This window comes from Argiope bruennichi, chromosome 2, assembly GCF_947563725.1.
Source record: "Argiope bruennichi chromosome 2, qqArgBrue1.1, whole genome shotgun sequence".
In the NCBI taxonomy this organism is placed as follows: Eukaryota; Metazoa; Arthropoda; class Arachnida; order Araneae; family Araneidae; genus Argiope; species Argiope bruennichi.
In genome coordinates this window covers 76,805,533-76,828,029 of record NC_079152.1, presented here as the reverse complement: position 1 = coordinate 76,828,029, position 22,497 = coordinate 76,805,533, and the positions used below count along the sequence as shown (strand labels likewise).

Genomic DNA, 22,497 nt, shown 5'->3' with positions numbered 1-22,497 from the left:
ACGCAGTCATTACTTTCGTGGAATTTGTCAGCGCTTTGAAGGTTATCGCACCTGTTTGCTGATATCCCGCTGGAACAGGAAATTTACTAAGCAGTAACACAACATCACGAGCTCGTAAAGTGAAACTGTTGACGCACGCTTTTTGACTCTTGCTCATTTGCGGTTTACATTACAAATAAATGATTGCGCAGAATAAATATGAATAAATTAACACGACTTTAGTCGTTAACAACTAAAGTTCAGAACAGTGAAAGACAAACAGCGTTCTGTTGCAGACAATTATGTATGAAAATTATTAGCTTCGTGATGGGCAATAATTAATTTGATAGTGAAGATTGGTGCTTGGTTTTTAAATAACTTGAAGACACAGGTTTGTCTTTTTGTGTTTATTGGTAACAGAAACGTAACATTAACACATTTAGACTGAAAATTTCTTGATAAATAAAAGACACATGATAATGCCTTCAAGGATAATTCATTATTAATACGTACATCGTATCCAGTAAATATTACAAGATGTAGAAGTCCTAGAGAGCTACACATACCATAATATTCGGCAGACAGAGCCGAAATCACAGACAACATAACCCATGATATTCAAGTTTGCTTCTGGTATAAAAAGAAAGTAATCTAGCATGAACAGTGAGACCACATATTTATATAATTGACAGTTAGCTCCGTCGAAGAAGATCACTTGGTTAACTGAATTCTTAACAACAGAGTCCCGAATACGACCATGTTGTATTTAAAAAAACATGTTATTCCAAAATAATATAGTTTTTAAAATTGTTCATCGATATTATATGCAATGGGTCTATATTTAAAATGACAGTTGTTTGATTTTTTTTTGCCGAATCAGTAACATAATATTATCGATTTGTAAATTAAGAACAAAGCGGAAGTTACATAAGTAGATTTCAAGATTTTTAAATCCACACTCCGAATTAAATTTTATTTTAAGAATAATGTTTACAAAGAAGGTAATTTAAAAATGCAACAATTAGAATATGTTGTCGTGTAGTGTTTACAACAAAACTGTATATTTCTTCTATAATTCTGAGCGAAATACTCATAAAGAAAGTCTATTTATGCACAATATAAACTCAATAAATCGAATAAATAATCAGCTAGACAGATTATATATATGATCCTTTAATTATAATATGTACAGCTATGGTTTTATTGCTAGAATTGTAAATCCGTGCCAAATTTTAAATCAAATCGGAGATAAATAATGCTTGATATGTTCTATTGGCATCAAAAGTGTAGTTTTTATTGCAAATCTAGTCTATGAACAATGGGGTGAAATTTGAAGTGCATACTCTATTTTCATTAATAATCAACGAAGTTAATTCAAAACGCATCTTAATTCTACAAATATACATTTATAACGTAAGGTGAGCACACCGTTTGGTTGTATAATATACAAAGTATAGTATACAAATACAAAATATGTTGTATACATGTTACAAATTATACAACTTATACATGTTGTATACATGTTATACAGCTGAAAACATTCGCTAGTAAAATGATCGTTAGTGGCGTTATATTATTATGGCTTGAACTTATACAGAACTTTAAAATAAGAGTTAATATCGTTTTATTTATTTATTTATTTGTTGGTTTTCTTGCTTTTGAAACGGCAACGAAAATATATTCAGTTTTGTTGTTCGAAAAAATATAAATTGCGTATGGTTGTTAAATAGTTGTAATAAAGATTATTTTTGATGTAAAAAAGATTGTTAAAAAAGTTTTAATAAAGATTTTTATGTGGATTAATGTTATTTAAAGCAATGGAGTTCTAATTATTAAGATTAATTTGGAATCAGGACCAATAACAGGTGACCCGATCTTTTTATTTTTAAGTGAATATGGCTGAAGACGATAAAAATTTCGAAGATACAACACATGAACTATACAAAGTAAGTGTCAAAATTCCTCCTTTTTGGATGGATAGCCAGAAATTTGCTTTTTTTTTAAAAGTTGAAGTGCAATTTAAGATTAATTAATTATAATTAATCGGAGTCAGGAACAATAACATTACCAGTTCGAGTCATCAATGATTTTAGCCAATTAATTAATTATAATTACGAGTCAAGTTAAATAACAAAATTGCACAAAAGTGTACCAAATGTAAAAGCACCATTTTTTACAGTGGTAATTTAAAAATCTAAAACTCCGCTTAAAAACAGTTTTTAAATGAAGAAACTATTATTACCTCACTTGATATTTTTCAGAGGCAATTCCATAAGATCCACTTTAGCATATCATCCACATTTTGAGGAAAATCATGTAAAGAATCTCTTTAGAAGTTTGAAACAGAAGGATTATCCATTAATCCAAATTTTAACGAAGCGTAAAATTTAGGAGACAATCAATTACATTTTACGCTTTCTGCGTCTAGTTTTAAGGTTCGAATAATCATTCCTATCTTTTTATCGATTATAAAAAAGTTTTCATCTCAGCTGTTGCAGTGGTTAATTAATTGTTCTTAAAACGTCACTGTTCCGGTTAACCGATCGATTTCTCATATTTCTGCTCTGAATCGGAAGATATTGGAACATAAATCATTTCAACATAGCAATAATTTTATTTTTTCTGTCTTTCATAACTATAAATGATTGGCTTATAGAAGTTTTATAGAATAATATATACCATATAATCAACATGATTAATCATTTGTTATTAATAAAAATCGATCAGTGTTATAAATCGATCAATCACTTTTATCTGTTATTATTAATAATAAAAAAAATGTGGATTGAAACAATACATTTAGTTAAAATCATTTTGTCACAGCATAATAAATGGAATTTTCAATGGAACAGCATCAATTTTCAGATATATAGCAGAAATTTGTATTTTTTTTTATTTTTTAGGACATTTTCAAAATCTTTTCCATATCTAGTTTGGCAAAGAGTGCGTACGATATCTCCTTTGAATCACTACCCGAGTTCTCCCATTCGACTTATTGAATTAATATATTGCTTTGAAATGGATAAAAAAAGTGAGCGTAAAATACAGAAAAGAGAAGAGTTGGAAATGATTTATGGTTTGATTGTATCAATTTGGTGTTTTGATCTAAAGTTATATGGTATCAAAAAGCATGAGAAGAATTTATTAGCACAGAGAAAAAATGCACATAAACGCTTAAATATGAAATACAGTACGTATCCCAGAATCTGGCCTAATGTGGTGGAAGAGCAGGCCAGATAACAAAAAAGCCGGATAGGTCAGAGTTCTATGAATTCATTTCTTTGCCCATCAATACCAAAACTCACAGTTATAATACGTATTTTTTCACCTCTTATTAAATACTAAGCCCCCCAATTATCTCAAGCTACGTAGAATGTGAACGCGGCCCAGTGAATCATAGGAGCAGTTGCTGGTAACGTGTCGAGGTAAAATAGAAAACTCCGTACTGGTAGTTTATATATGTTTAGATAATGCACTGTATGTTTTAAAAAATTATTAGAGACAAAGTTAAGAGTTATAAACTGTTCATATTTTAACATAAATTCTGTATTGCCTAATTTTAATGCAAGAAACATAAGCAAAACTTTAACGTAAATCTCAGGTTTAATTCTTAGAAAATTGATTTTCTTTTTCACTGATAAATGATTACACAAATATGAAAAAGCAACTCTAGGATAAGAGTCAAAACTTGCACGTTTTAGTTTTGAAAAAGTCGTTAATAGATGACTGCTTCTGCATTTTAGCTATCTTCTGCGACGCAATGTCCCAACACTTAACCCAAATAGATGAAATTAGCTGACGTCTTCCTCATTAACTAGGCCAGATAGTCGCCTATAACATTAGAAAACTAGGCCGGATAGTCGCCTATAACATTAGAAAACTAGGCCGGATAGTCGCGAATCGGATACTCGAGAGTGTACTGTGCTTGATTCTAGTAACAAATGCAGTTTTATAAAGTAAAGAACCATTTACATTTCAATAGGAGACATTTTCTCATCATGCAGTAAATATGGGCGAAATATAGCTCCAAAAATTAATATTCCAAAGCTAAAATGGATTAGGTACAGGCTAAGTTTTAATTCAATACAAAACCTATACAAATGATCAAGAAAATTTGTTTACACACAAAATTCAAAAAGCAGACTAAATTTAGATTATGATATCCTCGTCAAAATTGCAGACGGGTGAAATTTTTGGATTGGATCTAAAAAACAGTAATCTATCTATGCAGTTGTATGGAAACCCGAAAACCCAAAAACAAAATAAGATCCATAATTTATATTTGAAATTTCATTTCTGCATCATACTTTGGTCTGGTAATATCTAGATAGATATTTTCATAAATTCAAACTCCCTAACCCACCATTCCGCTTTAGTGCGGAAATCTAAACTCTTACATCATTAATCTTTATGCAACAAATTGTATCCTATCAACATCATGTCATATAAAACGTTCATCAATCATGAATTCAAAATGAATTTTTTTTTATTCAAAACATTTTCTAAAAATGTAAAAGAAAAAAAATATCAAAAATATCATCAACCATAATAACAACTTTGCAGGATTTGTTTACGCTACCAATATTTCAATATTGGTGTTCATCGAAGAAAAATAATCTCCATAGAATTTGATTCAAGAATTTTCTTTAACTAAAGAGACATATGCTATTATGTGCTAGTTTGATGCATTTAGAATACTCTTTATCTAAGAATAATAATACTATGCTGCATCTTAGAGACAGAGTAAAATATAACTGTGCAGAACGAAATACTCTGACAATGTATATTAGGGTGTGTTCTTAAGTTGCACCCTAAATATAACAACAAAAAAATAACATAAAGCTTGTATGTGTATATTAATGTTTTTTTCCCATTCCTTTATTATTTTTCTTGTTATTTATCTTTTTCATTTATTTAAATATTCACAAATCCCGGCTTAAAATTTGCAAAATTTTTGCATTTCATTTTATTTGTTTATATAATTTTAAAAATTGCAATTGGTTTAAAAATTCAAAATGTAATCTGAAAAATCTTTTAGCCATTTAAAGGGACATTTTTTTCTAGTCATATTATGTAAAAATATTTTTAGGCTTGAAATTAGAATAAAAAAATGGATTCATTTAGCTTATTAGATAAATTTAATTTGATTAATTAATTAATTTGGTAAATTAATAATTAAGTAACAAATCAAGACACATCATTTTGATTGAGATCAAGAACTAAAGTATCTAAATTTCTGTCTTTCTAAAACAATTTGTCAGATCTTATGCCAACCTACAAAATTTCATACAAAGATTGATAAATTTGGTGGGAAGCATACTTCCCACGGCCCTAGAAAGGGTTAAAGAAATAGGTTGGGACGTGGTGTTAAATACATCTGAAACCTATTACAATGATGAAATACTTTTACTTATCGGTATCGTAGGTTAAGGTGCGTAATGTAATGTTTATCTGGTTATCCATCAGTATGGGCTCCATCAGCCATATCCATCAGTATATGGCTTTGGCTTTAGCTTCCAAATTTTGAATGTGCGTCACAATTTGGACAAAATCCTTCGAAAATATCTATTCAATTTTATTCAGTATGCACAGAGCTAATTATATAACGTGTCATATTTTGGAAGAGGAAATTCTGAAGTTTCTCTGGTTTTTCTGTTTGGCATTAAAATAAGAGTTTAAAAATTCGAGTGAGGTTTCAATTTCTTAAGGCATTATGGAATTTCAGTTGCTCACAAAAATACCTGAATAAATTAAGTTCTGAGTACTGAGATTAAGAAGATTATTAAACAAGTTAATTAGGAACAATTAATTGTCTAAACTTTCGAGATTATGCGATAAGAGGTTAATTTTAAGAATATAATTTTTAATGTGTAGTTTGAAAACTGTAATTATGTTTCAGCATTGTTTAACAAGATATCCATAAACTTGATTTTAAATTTAGAATAATTATATATTTTTAAGAATTCCCGATTAAAAGGATCTATAAAATAGATTAATAAACTCGACATATGAAAATTTTTATTTTCATCCTTTTTTACCTAAATTTAACTTAATAAATTAATGAATTTTCTGACAAAAAATCCTATTTTATTAACCCATCTTCATTAACCACGACTTCACTAGAAGATTAAATAAATTCTATTTCTAAATTAGCTTAATTACTTCACACTTATCTTTATCTTCGAGTAATAGTGATTCCAAAAACAGATAAAAGACAACAAATAGATCCATCAAGGCTTCCTTTCCAAGATCTTTTCCATTACATATGTATTGATAAAATACAACTATCTTAGATTTCACACTAATGTATTCAGTTTTTTGTGTTCAGTCTCAATTTTGATGTGCCATTTTTTGTTTTATTAATATTGTGTTCAGACATTTGTAAGCCTATGCATTTTTATTTTCTTCTTTCTGGATATCCTCATGTCTCGCTTTCTCAACCAGTCTTCTGTTGACACATGAGACAGAGTAATTTGTATTTCCAAGCCATCAGCTATCTTTCTCAACAATGCCATCAAAAGAAATTTTTATGATAACGCAGAATTCACTTTTCGGAAAACGAAAATCCAGTTTCCTTTCATCTTTTGAAAAAAATTGGGCAACGGATGTTACAAAATATCTTCAACAACACCAACAAAAAGAATATTCAAGGATGTTTAGTTTACGTTTGAGCTTCAACTTTACTAAGCAAGGCAAAGATTTTTTTATCGGTTGAAAAATCTTTGAAAGCAGTTTTTATTATGAAGTAGATATGAAATCTGTCTACTGGTATTACATTACATTTTGAATTCAGTAAAAAGATATCCATAAGATGATATTTTCCATAAGTTTAGGTTTGGGTTTACTTTTTAGAAAAGTACATTTTCTTGAAATAAATACAAGTTGATGCATATTGCATGATTTCAACGAATACGATTTATTTTCACATAATACACGTGAATGCATATTTCATTTTAGAATTCATTCTATTTTTTTCAAAAGAAAAGGATTTGGCTTCCAATCCCGTCTAAATGTCAGAAAACATACATAGTTATGTTTGTTGTTTGTCTGCGATGCCAAGTAGTGTACTACTTTGTTAATAAGTAGTCTACTTCACTTATACAGAAAATTTTCTTGTAATTTATAATGTAAAATATTTTTCATTTATGAAAGGAGCTAAAAATAATAGCAACATTTCTTGAGTTAAAATAATTTAATTAACAATAAAAAGAATCAAATCAAATCTTAACATAATTCAATACTCAATGGTAATAGGACACTAATTTTAATTAATTAATAGTACGAATCACAGACATCGGATAGGTCACTAGATTTCTCAGTGTTCATTAACTCGGATAATTTTGAAACGGAATTTTAGGGCAGTTGTTTGTTTTTTATAGTTTGGTGAGGTAAAGGATCAAACTTTCTAGTAATTTTTTCGTATCTCGAGAACCAAGCTTCACTAGACCTTGTAACCTCGTATTTTTCTAAAAAAAGTATTTTGTGCCAAATTTGGCCGTCTAGTCACCAAATCTGCGCTACATATTGAATATAAATGTAAAATATTAATTGACAGCAAATCATATTTTATTTGATGTACTGCTTGATACATGAGTTTCATTTAGTACTGGTTTTGACTGTAGATTGTACATAATAAAAAATAAAAAGTAATTATTTATTTCAAAACAAACAACACACACACACACACACACACACACACACACACACACACACACACACACACACACACACACACACACACACACACACACACACACACACACACACACACACACACATTTTAAGCTTCATTCGGTCACATGTAACACGGATTACTTTATTATGAATTCATACAATTTATTACAAGTGAATTATACTAAAATATTATTTTTAACATATAGGTTTTTACTTTTTATTTTAATCAGGGGAAGCAATATTCTTAAATCTTAAACTAAAGGGAACTTATTTCAAATGAAAAATATTTGTATTTATTGTTGAGTAAGAAATCAAAACTGAATTAATTCAGAATATTTGGCATAGAATATCTTTCTTCGACTTGATATAAATTCATCCTCCAGCAGTTGTTATCGATACAATATGTGACTGGAATTTATTGGATTATTTAATGAATTACTCATACTTGCTACATAGTCACTTGCTACATTTTTCATCTAATATCTACTTGTGAATTGCATTACATTGTATCGCGAAGCAACGGTCTTTCTTCTTCTTACAAACACGAAAATTAAATTGACATAGTACATTTTGCATTTATCGCAATCGATCAACTAAAAGGGTTTAGTCACAGGAATTTTTAAAAAACATTAATTAGTTTTAGAAAAATCGGTATCAAAGTTCACGAAAAAATGTTTGAAATGTCAAAACAGTTCAATTCGACATTTAGACTCCATTTTAGGGCACATTACAAATTTTGAATTAAAAATTTCGAAATATATTTTCCTTCCTAACTTTCCGATATTTTTTTAGGTTTGCTTCTATTGCGATTTTTTTTCGAATCAATCAAATTTGAATCAGACACTGAGACGAGAATGCTGATGAAAGATAAAAAAGCACCCTCATGTTGTAATTATCAACTTGTTTTACCACACCTTGTGTAATCGAATTTCATCAGAAGGAAAACTTTCAATCTCGATGTTCAGATTGTTCCATGGTAACCTAAATACTTCCTTATAACTAATCTGGCCTTCGAAGATAAAACAGCATTTATCTAGTTTTGGATTTTATCAATTAAGTTAACGCAGAATCTAATATTTTTATTCAATAATTTTCCATTTCAACTGTCAAACTCCATTCAGTATTGTTAAAACAATACTATTTTTATTTTTTTATATCAACGTATATTTTAAAATCGAAGTAATTAAATCTTAGTAGCACCTGAAAATGTCTTTCAGATTTAACTAATAGAAAATTTTTATTTTTCTCGTTATTATTAATTTTATCGAATGAGAAAAGAATAATATTTCAAAATTATAAAAAAATTTAATAGAATGTACATTTGAAAAAAATTAGACACGGAAGAAACTTGCAATATATGCATTTCGTAATGATTCAAAACCACCGTAAAGCTATGTCATGTATTATTAAATATTTTTATGAGGATATTTTGAAATAAGGAATTTGTTTATTTAATCTATAGTTTAAATGAATAAGCACTGTGATTTGAAACTATACGGAGACTATTTTGGTCATATTTCATAATTTTAAACTATGATCAGATGACAAGGATGGCACTTGAAGAGTTACCCTTAAATCGAAGTGTCCAAATCATACTTGAGATAGGATGTTTGACGCCGACAGATTTACAGACCATTAAATTCACTTATAAGGAAGATTTTTGCTAAAATGGAGTCGAGTTTAGTTTAGTTATATTAACGTCCCTTTTTTAAAGCAACACTAGGGCTATATTTTGGGACGGACCTTGCAATTTTGAACCACGGTCAGATGACGAAGATGACACTTGAGCAGGCACCCCTCTTCAAACTTCTGTACCCCACTAGCCAAAGGGCGTTTGGTCCCGACAGCTAGTGTTTCTGACCTGCTTACACTATGGTTCTTCGGTGGAATCGGGTCTCCAATCTGAAGCCCTCCGGTTCCGATGCCAAGACCTTACCACCAGGCCACCAAGGCCTAAATGGAGTATCGAAATCCCGATTCAAAAAAAGGTTTTAGCAATAACATATAACGTTTTGTGACAACGTTTAAAGCAAGACTAAAAACCTAAACAAACAAAAAGCCTGCATGAAAAGTTTTACAGAGACAACTGAATAGAACAGAAGAAACATCTTCATTCACTAAAACTGTAATTATGTTGAGTATTTTGAAATTATCTAAGAAAATAAAATAGTGCCTTAGAACATTTTTTTTTCATTCAGGAATGCCAGTGATACATTTCGAAAATGATAATTGTTTTTAAGCCAGCTAACATCCTCCAAAACAATATTGTTCTTCGAGTTTTATAAATCTGTTATGCATATTCATTCAACTTCAAAGGGATAAAATAAAAATGGTAATTTTCATATTAAAAACTTTATAAGAATTTTTTTCAGGAAAATTTTGAATGTTTTCCAAAAAAAAAAAAATCTAAAATAAAAATAGTTATTTTTATATTAAAAATTTTAGAAATTTTTTTAATGTTTTGTAAAAATAATCCTCAAATAAAAATTGTTATTTTTGTATTAAAATTTTTATAAGAATTTTTTTTGAGGGAAAATTTTAAATGTTTTCTAAAATGAAAGAAACAGAAGATAGCAAAAATAGTTTTTAATTCAAACATTTTTTTTTAACACATCTTAAAATAACAATGATAAAATCCTGAATTGTTATAAAACATGTTAGATAGATTTCAGTCCGGAAATTACTTTTACAACAAACCACTAGTAATCAACATTCTGAATACTTCCTGAAAATTAGAGATATATATATATATAACGTGCTCATTAAATACTTTCCCCACGCACTTAAAGAATTTCAGTCAATTCATCGAAAAACACCATTGCACTGTGCTTCTGCAAAAACAAATGGCCCACTCTCTTTTCAACTCTGACAGAAGGAAAGAGTTCCAAACCTACTTTCGATCAAACAAGTTTTAAGGTCGATTTCACAAGCTTCGGAAACTAACCTCTCTCCCCCATTCCCATTTTCCTTCCATTGTTTTTAACAGGCGACAATTCTGTCAACTGAAAAGAAAATTCGATTGGTTTCTAGATGACCCAGCAAACTGGTTTCCCATTTTGGTTCTTTACCGACCAGAACTTTTTCGAGTTACGACCTTGAGAACCCAGGATGTTTGACACACCTAAACAGCATGTTCGGTTTTTCTTGCCAACACACATTAAGGAATGACGCATCGACGCTGTAAATGATTGAATGTCGGTTTTCCAGCGATCAAAGAGGCAATGCTGATATATAGTGGAGCGACTCGGAAGGGAAGTTAGTATCGAGGTGAACATTTAAGGTGAAAGATGTCTGTGGGTTTAATCGCAGTTCTCACGCTTTCCGTGATCGCGGGATGTTACGGAAACACCTTCAAGATGGGAGCGTGCCCCAGAGTTGTTGTTATGGATCAATTCGATTTTGACAGAGTAAGGAATATCACGAATTATTTTATATAATAGAGTATTAAGAAGATTTTTTTCGAAGTTGATTAATTTATTTCTTTAAAATAAAATTAATTTCTTAAATAAAGAAAGGACAAAAGTGAATTTTTCCGAATCTTATTTAATAATTTATTTTCTTTTTTAATTTAAGATTAAAAATCAATGTTAAATAGAATTAATTATTCTAGAGAATATCTATTTTACACAAATATTAAATTAAAAAAAATTGAGATTAGTTTAATTTTTTTATATGACAAATAGATTTAAAAATTTGCTAAAATTTTTACAATAGAATAATTGGACATAATTATGCAGCAAGGGATGAAGTCCAAGATACACATCTTGAGACAATTTTTTTTAATAAAATATCATAGAAAAAAATTAAATGATGCATTATTCCAAAATTAGTCATTACATTAATAATAGCCTGTTGTATCATAGATTTTATTCGATTCAGTTTTCGACGACAAATTATATTCCTTTGTTACAAAAAAAAACAAAAAAAAAAAAAAAAATCAAAATAGTTGTCGGTTTCCGATATCATAACTGAGTTCTGTTTTAAGAAATTGTTTGTTTTTCACTTGCTTTTACATTTGAAAGCTGTTTCTTTTCTATTTTTTATTGTAAAGAAGAGAACAGCTTTTTTAGTTATACATGAAATAATCTTGCACTTAGAAATAATTGGAATATTAGATAAGATAGATTAGTACAATCGATATTATAACACTGTAATTTTTAAAATTTTTTTTGAAACGAAAGCAAAATGGTTTAAAAAAATTATGAAAATATTGATAGAAAATTCATCTAAATTATGGTACTTATCGAAATTATAAATAAAATCTCAATGTAATTATGAAAAATTAATAAAAAGTATTTATAATTAAAGTCTAACAGTATTATATAGTATGATACAATTATAAATTAATCTGTGTACAATACAGTAAACTATATTATAATATTTTCGAAGTATAGCATAGAATATCAAATTTAAAATATTATGTAGAGCATAATACATCTTTTATTGAGTCTTGTTCCTTTTTTAACATCTGTAGCACTGATTGGTTTTAACTGACGACTCATTCAGAAATTAAAATAATTTATTCAATGAAAATTAAACAAAAGGCTTAGGAGATTTATTCAATAATGCTAAGAACTGGATTAATTACAAACCAGCTTTATGACAAACGATTAATATATTCAAATTACAGAAAAAAAAACTTAATAAATTGTGTATATTACTATGCTAACTCTTCAAAAAATCCGTTTTCATTAATAAACTACAGTTTTATGTATTTTAAAGCCTTTTAAATCTACATTGTCGATTACTTTTTTTCTAAAGACAAAAGCCTACATTTATCAATAGAGATTTATTTTAACGTCAAGCGTAGTATATGTCTAGCATCGATGCTTTTTTCACTTGAGGGTCAGAATTATACAATAAAGATAAGCTCTTAAGATTTTAATCCCGATGAATTTATGCATGTAAAATAAACATACTAGGCAAAGATTAAAATAATAAATATAGAATCTGCTTCCTTATATGAATATTTCATAATTTAAAACTCTATTAAAGCCTTGAATATTTATTAAAGCTCAAAAAATCAAAATAAGTTTTAGAAAAAAATTATTTTAATGAGAATAAAATTTAAATATTGGAGTGACTTAGAATGAAATCTGTATTTATTTACTTTAATTTGATATTTGTATTTGAAACTTTGGCACATCAGGTCCCCAGAAAAAGCTCGTGATTTCCATAGAAGTGAAATTAAAAAAAAGAATATAAAAGTAAATAAAGTTTTATAATTTCATGAAATTAAGTTTTTTAAAAAGATGAAATACAAAATATTTAGAATATTAAGAACCTTGAATCGTTTGTTGGAGTGATATATATAAAAAAACACAGCGAAAATAAGTTTAGAATTTTAGAACTTGACACGAAGATTAGCACTGTTTTACTTCTTCTTAAAAACAATTGTTTTCACTGAACAATTATTTTCATGAGTAGAAAATGTAAATTAAATTCTGATATAGGTATTTAATATGCTGGATGATCAATTAATAACATCCTTAACTGGTTCAAAGTAATCTCATGAATTAAAGATGTTTTTATAAAATAAAGGAATTATATATTTTCACGTTAACGTAATCGTATATTGTATGTTTCCAGAAACAGTTTTCAAATATTTGATGTTTTTCATTTTCTTAATAAAACATCTATATGGTAAATTAGTTTTTTTTATTTTCCGTTAAATATTTACTGTTATGTTGTTTCCAATGTTTTAATTTATATTTTCAGTATTCTGGTGAATGGTATGTTATTCAGAGATTCAATCCCATGGCTACCTGCACCAAATATGCAATCGAGAAAGGTCCTGACGGAGTGTACACCGTCAATGAAACAAGTCGACCCCTTGGCTTAAACTTCGGGTAAGTCTCAAATTCCATATAATTTGTAATTAAAATGGTATTATTTGATAAAGTGATTAAAGTTAGAATAAACCCTTAATAATATCAGCAACCATAGCAGCATTTTGATTCAAAGCTATATAAAAGCTATACTATTTAATGAATATCCTGCGTTTTTTGATTGAAAATTAATCAATAAAATTTTTGTTTTCTAGATTCCATCAGCAATATATTAAGGCAAGAAAAATAAACTTTTTGAGAAATGACACGACCTCTATTTTTAGATTGGAGAGAAATTTAGGTGAGTAGAAGATTTAATGAAATTAATTAAAAATACAAGAACTTTATTCGAAATTGCAATTTAATGTTTCAAAATAATGTATTTTTATTGAAATGTGTTGGGTAAAAACTGATTTTGAAATTAGATGATTCGATACCATCGTATCGAGAAATGTTGCATATATTTTCATTTTTCATCTTTTTAAAGGGAAAAAAAAAACTATTTTGTTATTTAATAGGAAAAAATATCGTTTTCACTATATACCCCAAGACATCAGTAAAATTTTATAAAATATGTAGAGTAATTGTTAAAAAAATAAGAATAGGAGTTCTGTTATAGAATAATTAATTTTTAAAAATAAACCAGTAAATATTTTATTTCATTAAAATATTTAATAAAATATTATTTAATTTTAGATCGATAAATATCAATTTGTTTAAAGTATGCTATAATCCATTTATTGTTAATTCTTCCACGAATTTATTTAAATTTCTAGTTAGATGACAAATTTTATTTGCTACTTTCGTTAAATGTTGTTTTAATCAAGTTAAGAACGCTAAGAAAGTATAAAAGTGGCATTTGTATTTTTAATTAATCCTTAATTTTTGATTTAAAAATTATATTACAATCCAAAAATTATATGATGCAGGAATCAGATATATTATAAAAGAGCTTTACTGTTATTCATTAAATCATTTATAAAGACCTAAATAATTCCAGATACTTAATATTGAGATATCTGAAAATTAAGTTCCTTCTATTTAACACGTTTCTATAACAATATATCCATACAACACATTAAACAAACCTTTCTATGGTAGACTTTTATCTAAATAATGCATTATAAAACAGATATTTTGAAACTGAGCAATTAAATAGTTTAATACAGAAAATAAATTTAGAATGAGTTAAAAACAAAGAAAAATGAACGATTTCGAATATTAGGAAGCTTTGATTATCTCACCCGAGACATAATCTATGCTAATTAGTCCATTTGCAAAGAGAATATTACAGCTATTGATTATAAATGAAATGGAAATGCAAATTGAAAGCGTGTAATTTAATTGAGTAGTTCCTGACTTTCTGAGAAATCCAAATTTAGTAATTGCTTTCTTCCTAGTTTTAACCAAGTGTTAGGAAATTATCCTAGATTTTAATATTTTCTTTCAAATTTCTTATTATAATGTTGCCATTTTCCTTAAAACTAGTAATCTTAAGATTACTAAGATAAGATAATGAAATTGATTGATGTGGTGTGTTTTCGTTCTGTAAATCTATAAATATATTTTTCAACTGAAACGATATGGATGTCCCAATTATCAAGAAAGCATGTTGTATTTATCTATTATCTATCTGACTTGGTTTTATTAAAATACGAAAATATATTATGACCCCAAATTATTTTCCTGTAGCGCAACTAATTGGACGTAGTCATGCAATATGGAACCAATTATCATTCTATAAATTCGTGTTCATAATTGCATGCTGTATTTAAAATATGCCTTGTCAATTATTTCAAACGTAGTCCAATCCAATGCACAACATACGAATTATTGTGAAGTAATTAGATTTGAATTAAACAATTATAGCGTTAGAACTTTAATAATTTGTCAAAATATTTTCATTTCAAAAAATATATATATTTGAGGTGATTTATTACTGTAGAACAATATTCTTTAAAAGTTGATTTATTATATTTATAGTTCTTTGAACTAACTGCTAATGATTATTAGATTATTTAATATTATTATAGAAAATAAGAATACATCATATTAATTTTTGTCCTCTCATAAACTGAAATTCTCCAAAATATTTCAGCAAACAAAATTTTAAAAAATGTACAAGAAAACTATTTCTGTTGTTTAATTAATCAAACAATTATTATTTTGACGTTATTAATATTTTATTTATATAAACTATTCATTTATTTATTTGATAAGATTTTTTATTTTTAGCCTAAATATAAGTTTCACCTTAATTAACATGCTGTTAAAAATAATGAAAGTGAAATCATTTTCTTTAAATCAAGAATTTTCTTTAAACCAAGAATTTTAGTGAGGATATCACGATACGGAATATTAAAATGTTTTTGCTTTCTAATATAATTGTTGCCAGCTAATGATTAATAAATAATTCCTTCCTAATTATCCTAAATGCTTACATTAATTTTTACAAAGAATTAAACTGATATTTTAATTGTATTTATAATAGTTAAACGCAGAAATTTATCGTCTGTTCAGTAAATATTCTTATTACGATTGACAAAACCTTGTTTAAATCTTTAAATAAGTCTTATAAGACTTTCTAGATAATCTTATTTTAAATTCAAAAGAAATATAATATTATTGTTGTAGTTTAGAGTTATGAATTGAAGTATTAAATTTTTCCTTCGCTATTTATAATTTTATTTTTTAAATGAAGTCTGTATTTATAAATATGTTAAATTTTAGAAATGTACACAGTTTGAGTAGAAATTTATAAAAGCAAAATGAAAAATTTTAAAATTTGTTAAGAAACTCATTTTATCGTTGGGGAAATTTGTGCGAGTTCTTTTTACTATTTATTAATTAATCTAAAATTAATTAGAATTTTCATTCCAAATAACGAATCACAAGAAATCATAATTTAATCATTCAAGCTGATTTTGATTAATAATGAATCATAATTGGCTTGGATAGAATAAATGCCACTCCCACCATGCAGAGATACTGATACAACAATCGAATAAAAGAGCAGATACAAAGAAATGAAAACATCTATACAACAAAAAGAACAACAAAGGAAGTAACTTTTAGTTATTGGCATTCATCCATTTATCACATTGAAAATTGGCAAATATTCAAGTTAGATAGATGTCTTAAGGTTGAATGAGTTGCATTTAGTGACACGCCTATCAATTAATGTTCGGTGCCAATATTGTATTTATTAAGGAAAGTGGATTTGTTTCTTTCTTTCTTGTATTGAAAATATCAGTTAACATGACTGCATCGACTTTTTTCAATTCAGAAGTGCTTTCAATGAGTAACCTTGCTGCCATTTCCGTATAATTAAAAAAATTTATTAACGAATTGTGAATAAAATATTGATTCTGCGGTCGATAAAAACTTTGTAAAGTTAACGCCTCAACAATGTTTCTTTTGATTCATCTGAAAATTCCGGTTAATATTTTTAGTTTATATTTTATTGAAAACATTACTTTTAGTAAGCATTAAAATATTCGTATTGAAGGTCAGCCATATAGTTGTGCTAATAAGTCGTCACAGGTTATTTTCCTGCGATATCCTTCATTTTACAAGGTCTTTTTGTTTCCTCAAACTCAATTAAATTCCTTATTTCATGACTTCCGGCTTATTTTTCAGTATTTTCATTTTAATATAAAGCAATGTCAAACTCTTTGTATGTAATGACAGATATGTAATCTAAATTAATGTTTGTTAAATAATTTAGAAATAATGTAAATTTTACCTAGTCATAAATGATATGACATTGAAGTTAAATTCCGTAATTCTTTATTTCAGAAACGCTATAATAAAAGAATGAGTTATATATAATTTACGTTTTAAATAACTAAATAATAAATTATTTAAAATTATAGAGTAATGTAATTCTTAACACCGTTAAAAAAATAATGCGTTTAAATATTTTGGAATGTTATAAATATTTCAAATCATAATATCATTTACCAGATCCCACTTTATATGTTATTATTCTTAAAGATATGAAAAAAATGTAAATTAAATTTGAATGAAAAGTGTGCCACTACGTGAAATTACTGTTCTCAATGCTTCTTTCACAACTTAAAAAAAAAAAAAACTAAATTGCAATTTTTATATATTATTCAAAGCGGTTAATTACCCGATGAGGTTGAATAATTGGGAAAAGGTATTTTATTGCCAAATTACCAGGTGAAACAAGACGGCTTAAAAACGTTTTCTATTGAGGTAATTTCGAAAATCAGTGACCCATTTCTTAACATAAGATGTTATCTCACAATTAAAATTGTCCTCAAATCACATTTAATTGTATTGAGTGCTGTTATTTGTTTTGATTCTACATTTGAATGAAAAGTGATATTTTTTAATCATAAATCTCAGAAATTAGCATATGTTTGCTACTAGAGATCTTGTCGTCTTTTGTTTATGCTGTAATATTTATAAGATTCAGAAACAAGCTGAGTGCAACTATAACAGAACAGAAGTACAAATTCATTTACTGCAGCATAAAATAAATACAAAAATTAAAGCAGAACAGATGAATTTGTGATGAAGACTTAATAATAGATTATACAGGCATTTAACACGAGTTACTATCAAAAATGAACAAATGTTGCTGCTTCTGATTCTTGCATGTCAACAATTGTCAGTAAAATGAAACAAAGATATTAGAAATTTTTTCATTATAAAATGCCGTTTCCCAAAACTAAATGCTCAAATCTACCAAGAGAAATTTTTTTAAAGCTGCCCATAAACAATGCATGCTTTGTACAGAGTTACTCAAAAAGAAGAAGCAAATTTTAAATATTTATTTCTTATGAACGGTATTGGATAGAGACACCTTGGACACATAATTCAATAGTGAAAATGATAGATAGACTTATTTTATGCATTAAATATGACCTGCATTTGTGAGTATAGGTGGCATACATCAGCGGTCTTGTATGACCCCCCCCCCCCATAGATAATCATAAACTGACTACTCCGCCCACCAGAAGGCCTATGTGAAAACTAGAACGACCGGCCCGGCAGCAACACTGGCGGGAACTGTGGTTGAGTCCTAAGGGCCATCACCGGTTCCGGTACAACCCTTCCCTAAGGAAGTACGTTCCTTCATCGATGGGAAGAGCCAGACCCCCATCTTTTCATGTACCTACAGGCGAGAAACAATCCTCATACCAAAAGATTTTCATCCTCAATTACGAGGTGCCTCCCCCTTGTGGGACTTCCCCCATAGATAAGGCAACATTCGAAAGCATTTGGATACATTCAATATTTTCATCTGGCATGTGGGAATAACACGTGATTTTTTTTTCTTTCGCATGCAACCATTTTCTATAAATTTCTTGAATCAACCAAGAATAAATCCATTGCTACAATGTAACAATGGATTTACTCTCTGCATATTGCAGTACATAAAACAACTTCTCTCCATTTTTCCGGAAGAAACAACAGCGCCATTTTTTACCTGGATTATATAAAATCCCGGAATGAAACTTCAAACTTCCTTTTATCCAATGATGTATCGTATTCATCTCTATCTGTTATCGTTCATTAGAATTAAGCATTTTTATTCTGTTTCTTATTTTGAATAACCTTTTATTCTTTGTTATGAGAAAATTAATGTATATTTTTTTTCTTGTTTGCAGTTCATTTCACACTGAGTACTTTTGGCGTTGTGGACACCGATTATGTCAAGTATGCTATCGTTTGGGGATGCGATCCCGTGCTATTTGGAAGCGTGCAAAATGTTGACATCCTCTCCAGACAGCCGACGCTCGATACGGACACCATAAAGAAGGCAAAGGACACTTTGAAGGAGATGCACATCGATACAAGTCCTTTGGACAATGTTGACCACTCTCACTGCGGCAATTCTGGAAATGGCGATGGCTCTGAAGGGGAGGGAAACGCTAATACAAATAATATTGTCGCTGGCTAGTCATAAAAATAATGTTTGTACATTTACATCATCAAAGTAGATATCATTATCATGATAAATGACCACAGTAAGCACATCATAAAACTATTTGAAAATGTTCATATGTTAGTTTATTGTTTGTTGTTAGTAAATGAGATTTCAATTCAATAAAATTGTAGAGCGGTCGTTACTTAAAAGCGTCTTCATAGATTTGTTCCACCATACAAAATAATTTGTGAATAAACGATTAAAAATTGAACCTCTGTACTTTGTTTTAATCTTTGATATAAAATGAGCTGAATTGTTTGTGAATGGCCAATAACTATCTTATAGAAAAATCATTTTTCATACGGCTACTTTTAGAATAGTAATAGCTTTGAATTACCGTTTTAAATGATGTCGCTTTCTTCATTAAGTTAAATAATGTATTGTTTATCGCATAAAAAGTTGATTTTTAAATCAATATTTTTTATTTTTTCTTACAAAGTAGAAGCGATTTAATTTTTACTAAATAAATAATATGTTTATTTAATCCTTTACCCTATTAGTCTTATTCAGCACAATAATTTTGGCAGAAAGTTCCATTCTTTTGCAGACAAATTTTACCGAGTTATGAAGCTTTAAATATATCTATGTTAAACACTTTTAAATTATTTCATTTGCTGCCTTGATGAGTTTCACCAATATTGTTGGCTGCGTTTGCTCAAAATGACCTTTTATTGGAACAAAATAATAAAATTTAATCTTCATAAGTTGGTCAAATTTTGTCTTCGAAAATTCAAAAGTTTTTGTTAAAAATATTACTGTGCTAAATTTTTTTAAAATTCAACTAATACCATGGGAGGGGGGTTATCTATAAATATCGACTCGCTTATTTTTTCAGCAGAATGATTATTGAGACATACAATTTGAAATAGGATTAGCTACTTCATTTGAAACATTTTCCCTATTTCTATTGCATTCTAGAAATAAAATATTGGGCTAAAGTTAGAAAGAATACCCTATATTTCATTTCCTATTTTTATTTTTTTGTTTATATTACAAAAAACAGTTTGATTCTCAATAGTGCAGCGATGTCTATAAAATATTCCATGCTATACCGCAGACGAAACACAATGGAATCGCTTTACGTTCATGTGATATGACGTATCAAATGCACTCAGGTCGTTTAATATGGGGGGTTCATTCAACTTCTCATTTAACCCTTTAAAGGGTCATTTTTTTCTAGTCATATTATGTTAAAATATTTTTAGGCTTGAAATTAGAATAAGAAAAGGGATTCATTTAGCTTATTAGATAAATTTAATTTGATTAATTAATAATTAAGTAACAAATAAAGACACATTATTTTGTCTGAGATAAAGAACTGAAGCATCTAAGTTTCTAACTTACTAAAACAATTTGTCAGAACTTATGCCAACCTACATAATTTCATACAAAGATTGATAAATTTGGTGGGAAGCATACTTTCAACGACCCTAGAAAGGGTTAATATACGTCATAGCAAAATGATAACAGGCTGACATTCCATGTTATATTATATGAACAGCTACGTTTGTTAAATGACTGACTTCTGATTCATTATTTCACGTGAGAGAACATTAATCATATATTAATTACATATATCCCCTTCTTCATATTTTGAAGGAACTGATTTTAATTTTAGGTCCAAAAAAAAAAAAAAAAAAAAAGGAGGCTTCTGTATATCTAATTATTTTAAAATCTAAGTTGCAAATGATGAATGGTAGGAAAAATAGTTCACATTTCTACCGCAGAATGACTTTCTCGTATTGGAATACTGAAAGTAGAATTAAGTTTAAAAAATATATCCCTAGGAGTCATTAATCATTCAATAACTGTAAATTGAACAGACATCTGGTAATTAAAAGTGGATAACATTTGAGCCAACGAATCTGAAATAATGCATTAAATATCAATAAAATTCCAACCATCTTGGAGAATTTTTTTAACTAAAAAAGTTAATTTCGTCTAATGTCAGATATTAGCTTCAAAGACATTTGGAAATATATAAATTAATCACAGAACTTTTACGGTAGGGAAATCAAATAAACAGTTAAAAATTTTTTAGGCAATTTTGTGCGTTGGTTGTAGGACTTATATATTAATCCAAGGCAAAAGATATTAAATAATGGATAAAAAGTTAATTAAATATTATACATTCGTCAGTTTTTTATGTAAAAAAGTTGTGGAGTTAGTTTCTTTATATTGCCTATAATAAAATGCTAGAGAAACCGAAATTATTTAAAAGGATTCATAACCTCAAATTCAATTTAATTGTTACAAATTTGCTACTAAGAATTGGCAAGAGCTATTAACTGATAAGTTTTATAAAAAGATAGAAAATTGACTTAAATTATTGGGTGTTTTTGGAAACTAAATTCTTAAAAAAGCAATCTAAGTAGAAAAAAATGTATAGTTAAACATTTTTTTTAATATTTCAGTTAATATGAAATAATTTTGAATGAATAAGCACCTGGATACCTAAACTAAGATTCAAGCTCACTGTTTTACTTATAAAAATAAGTAATACTATTATAAACTTCTAATGAAATATATTTATTAATTCATATATACTCCTATTGAATAGTATATATTCAATTACTTTGCGCAAGCTTCATTTTAGAATATACAACGTATCATGCAAGAATGAAATACATGTGACATCATAGTCAGATAGCAGCTACAGTTAGGCTTGCCATGATACCTAACTCTACTTGAATAAATTACATATGAAGACCAAAAGGATACTGATATTTTTCTTCGTTCTTTTCTTTTAATAACTGAGAGTTGAACTTAAGATAAAATCTAAGATAGAAGTCAGACTTCATTAAAGGATAACGCAACCAACCTCTTTGCAAACATGTTATGTTATATTAATCCTTTATTTGTAAATGAAAAGTTACATTGGCGTAAATACATTATAATGATGGCAGTTAACTTTTAGAAAAGATTAGAATGTCTTACGAAAATATGCCCCTGACCAAGTTCTCTAATTAACTTCCATTGTATACTGGTCTAAAAATGCCTTTCAAATGATAGTAAAATGTTCTTATCATTGAAACGTTTGCTGAAATGAAAACG

General features: G+C 28.0%; 2 protein-coding genes across 2 annotated transcripts in view; one reads left to right on the top strand and one right to left on the bottom strand.

The window, feature by feature from the left end:
* LOC129955844 (uncharacterized) overlaps positions 1-22,497 on the bottom strand; it is a 293,119-nt gene that overhangs the window by 154,798 nt on the left and 115,824 nt on the right. The gene's annotated exons all lie outside the window — the stretch shown is intronic.
* On the top strand, positions 10,877-19,654 carry LOC129955907 (apolipoprotein D-like). The gene is made up of 4 exons (XM_056068260.1): positions 10,877-11,060; positions 13,372-13,502; positions 13,697-13,782; positions 19,124-19,654. Exons 1-4 carry the CDS (start codon positions 10,941-10,943, stop codon positions 19,414-19,416), a joined length of 630 nt encoding a protein of 209 aa, XP_055924235.1. The 5' UTR covers positions 10,877-10,940; the 3' UTR covers positions 19,417-19,654.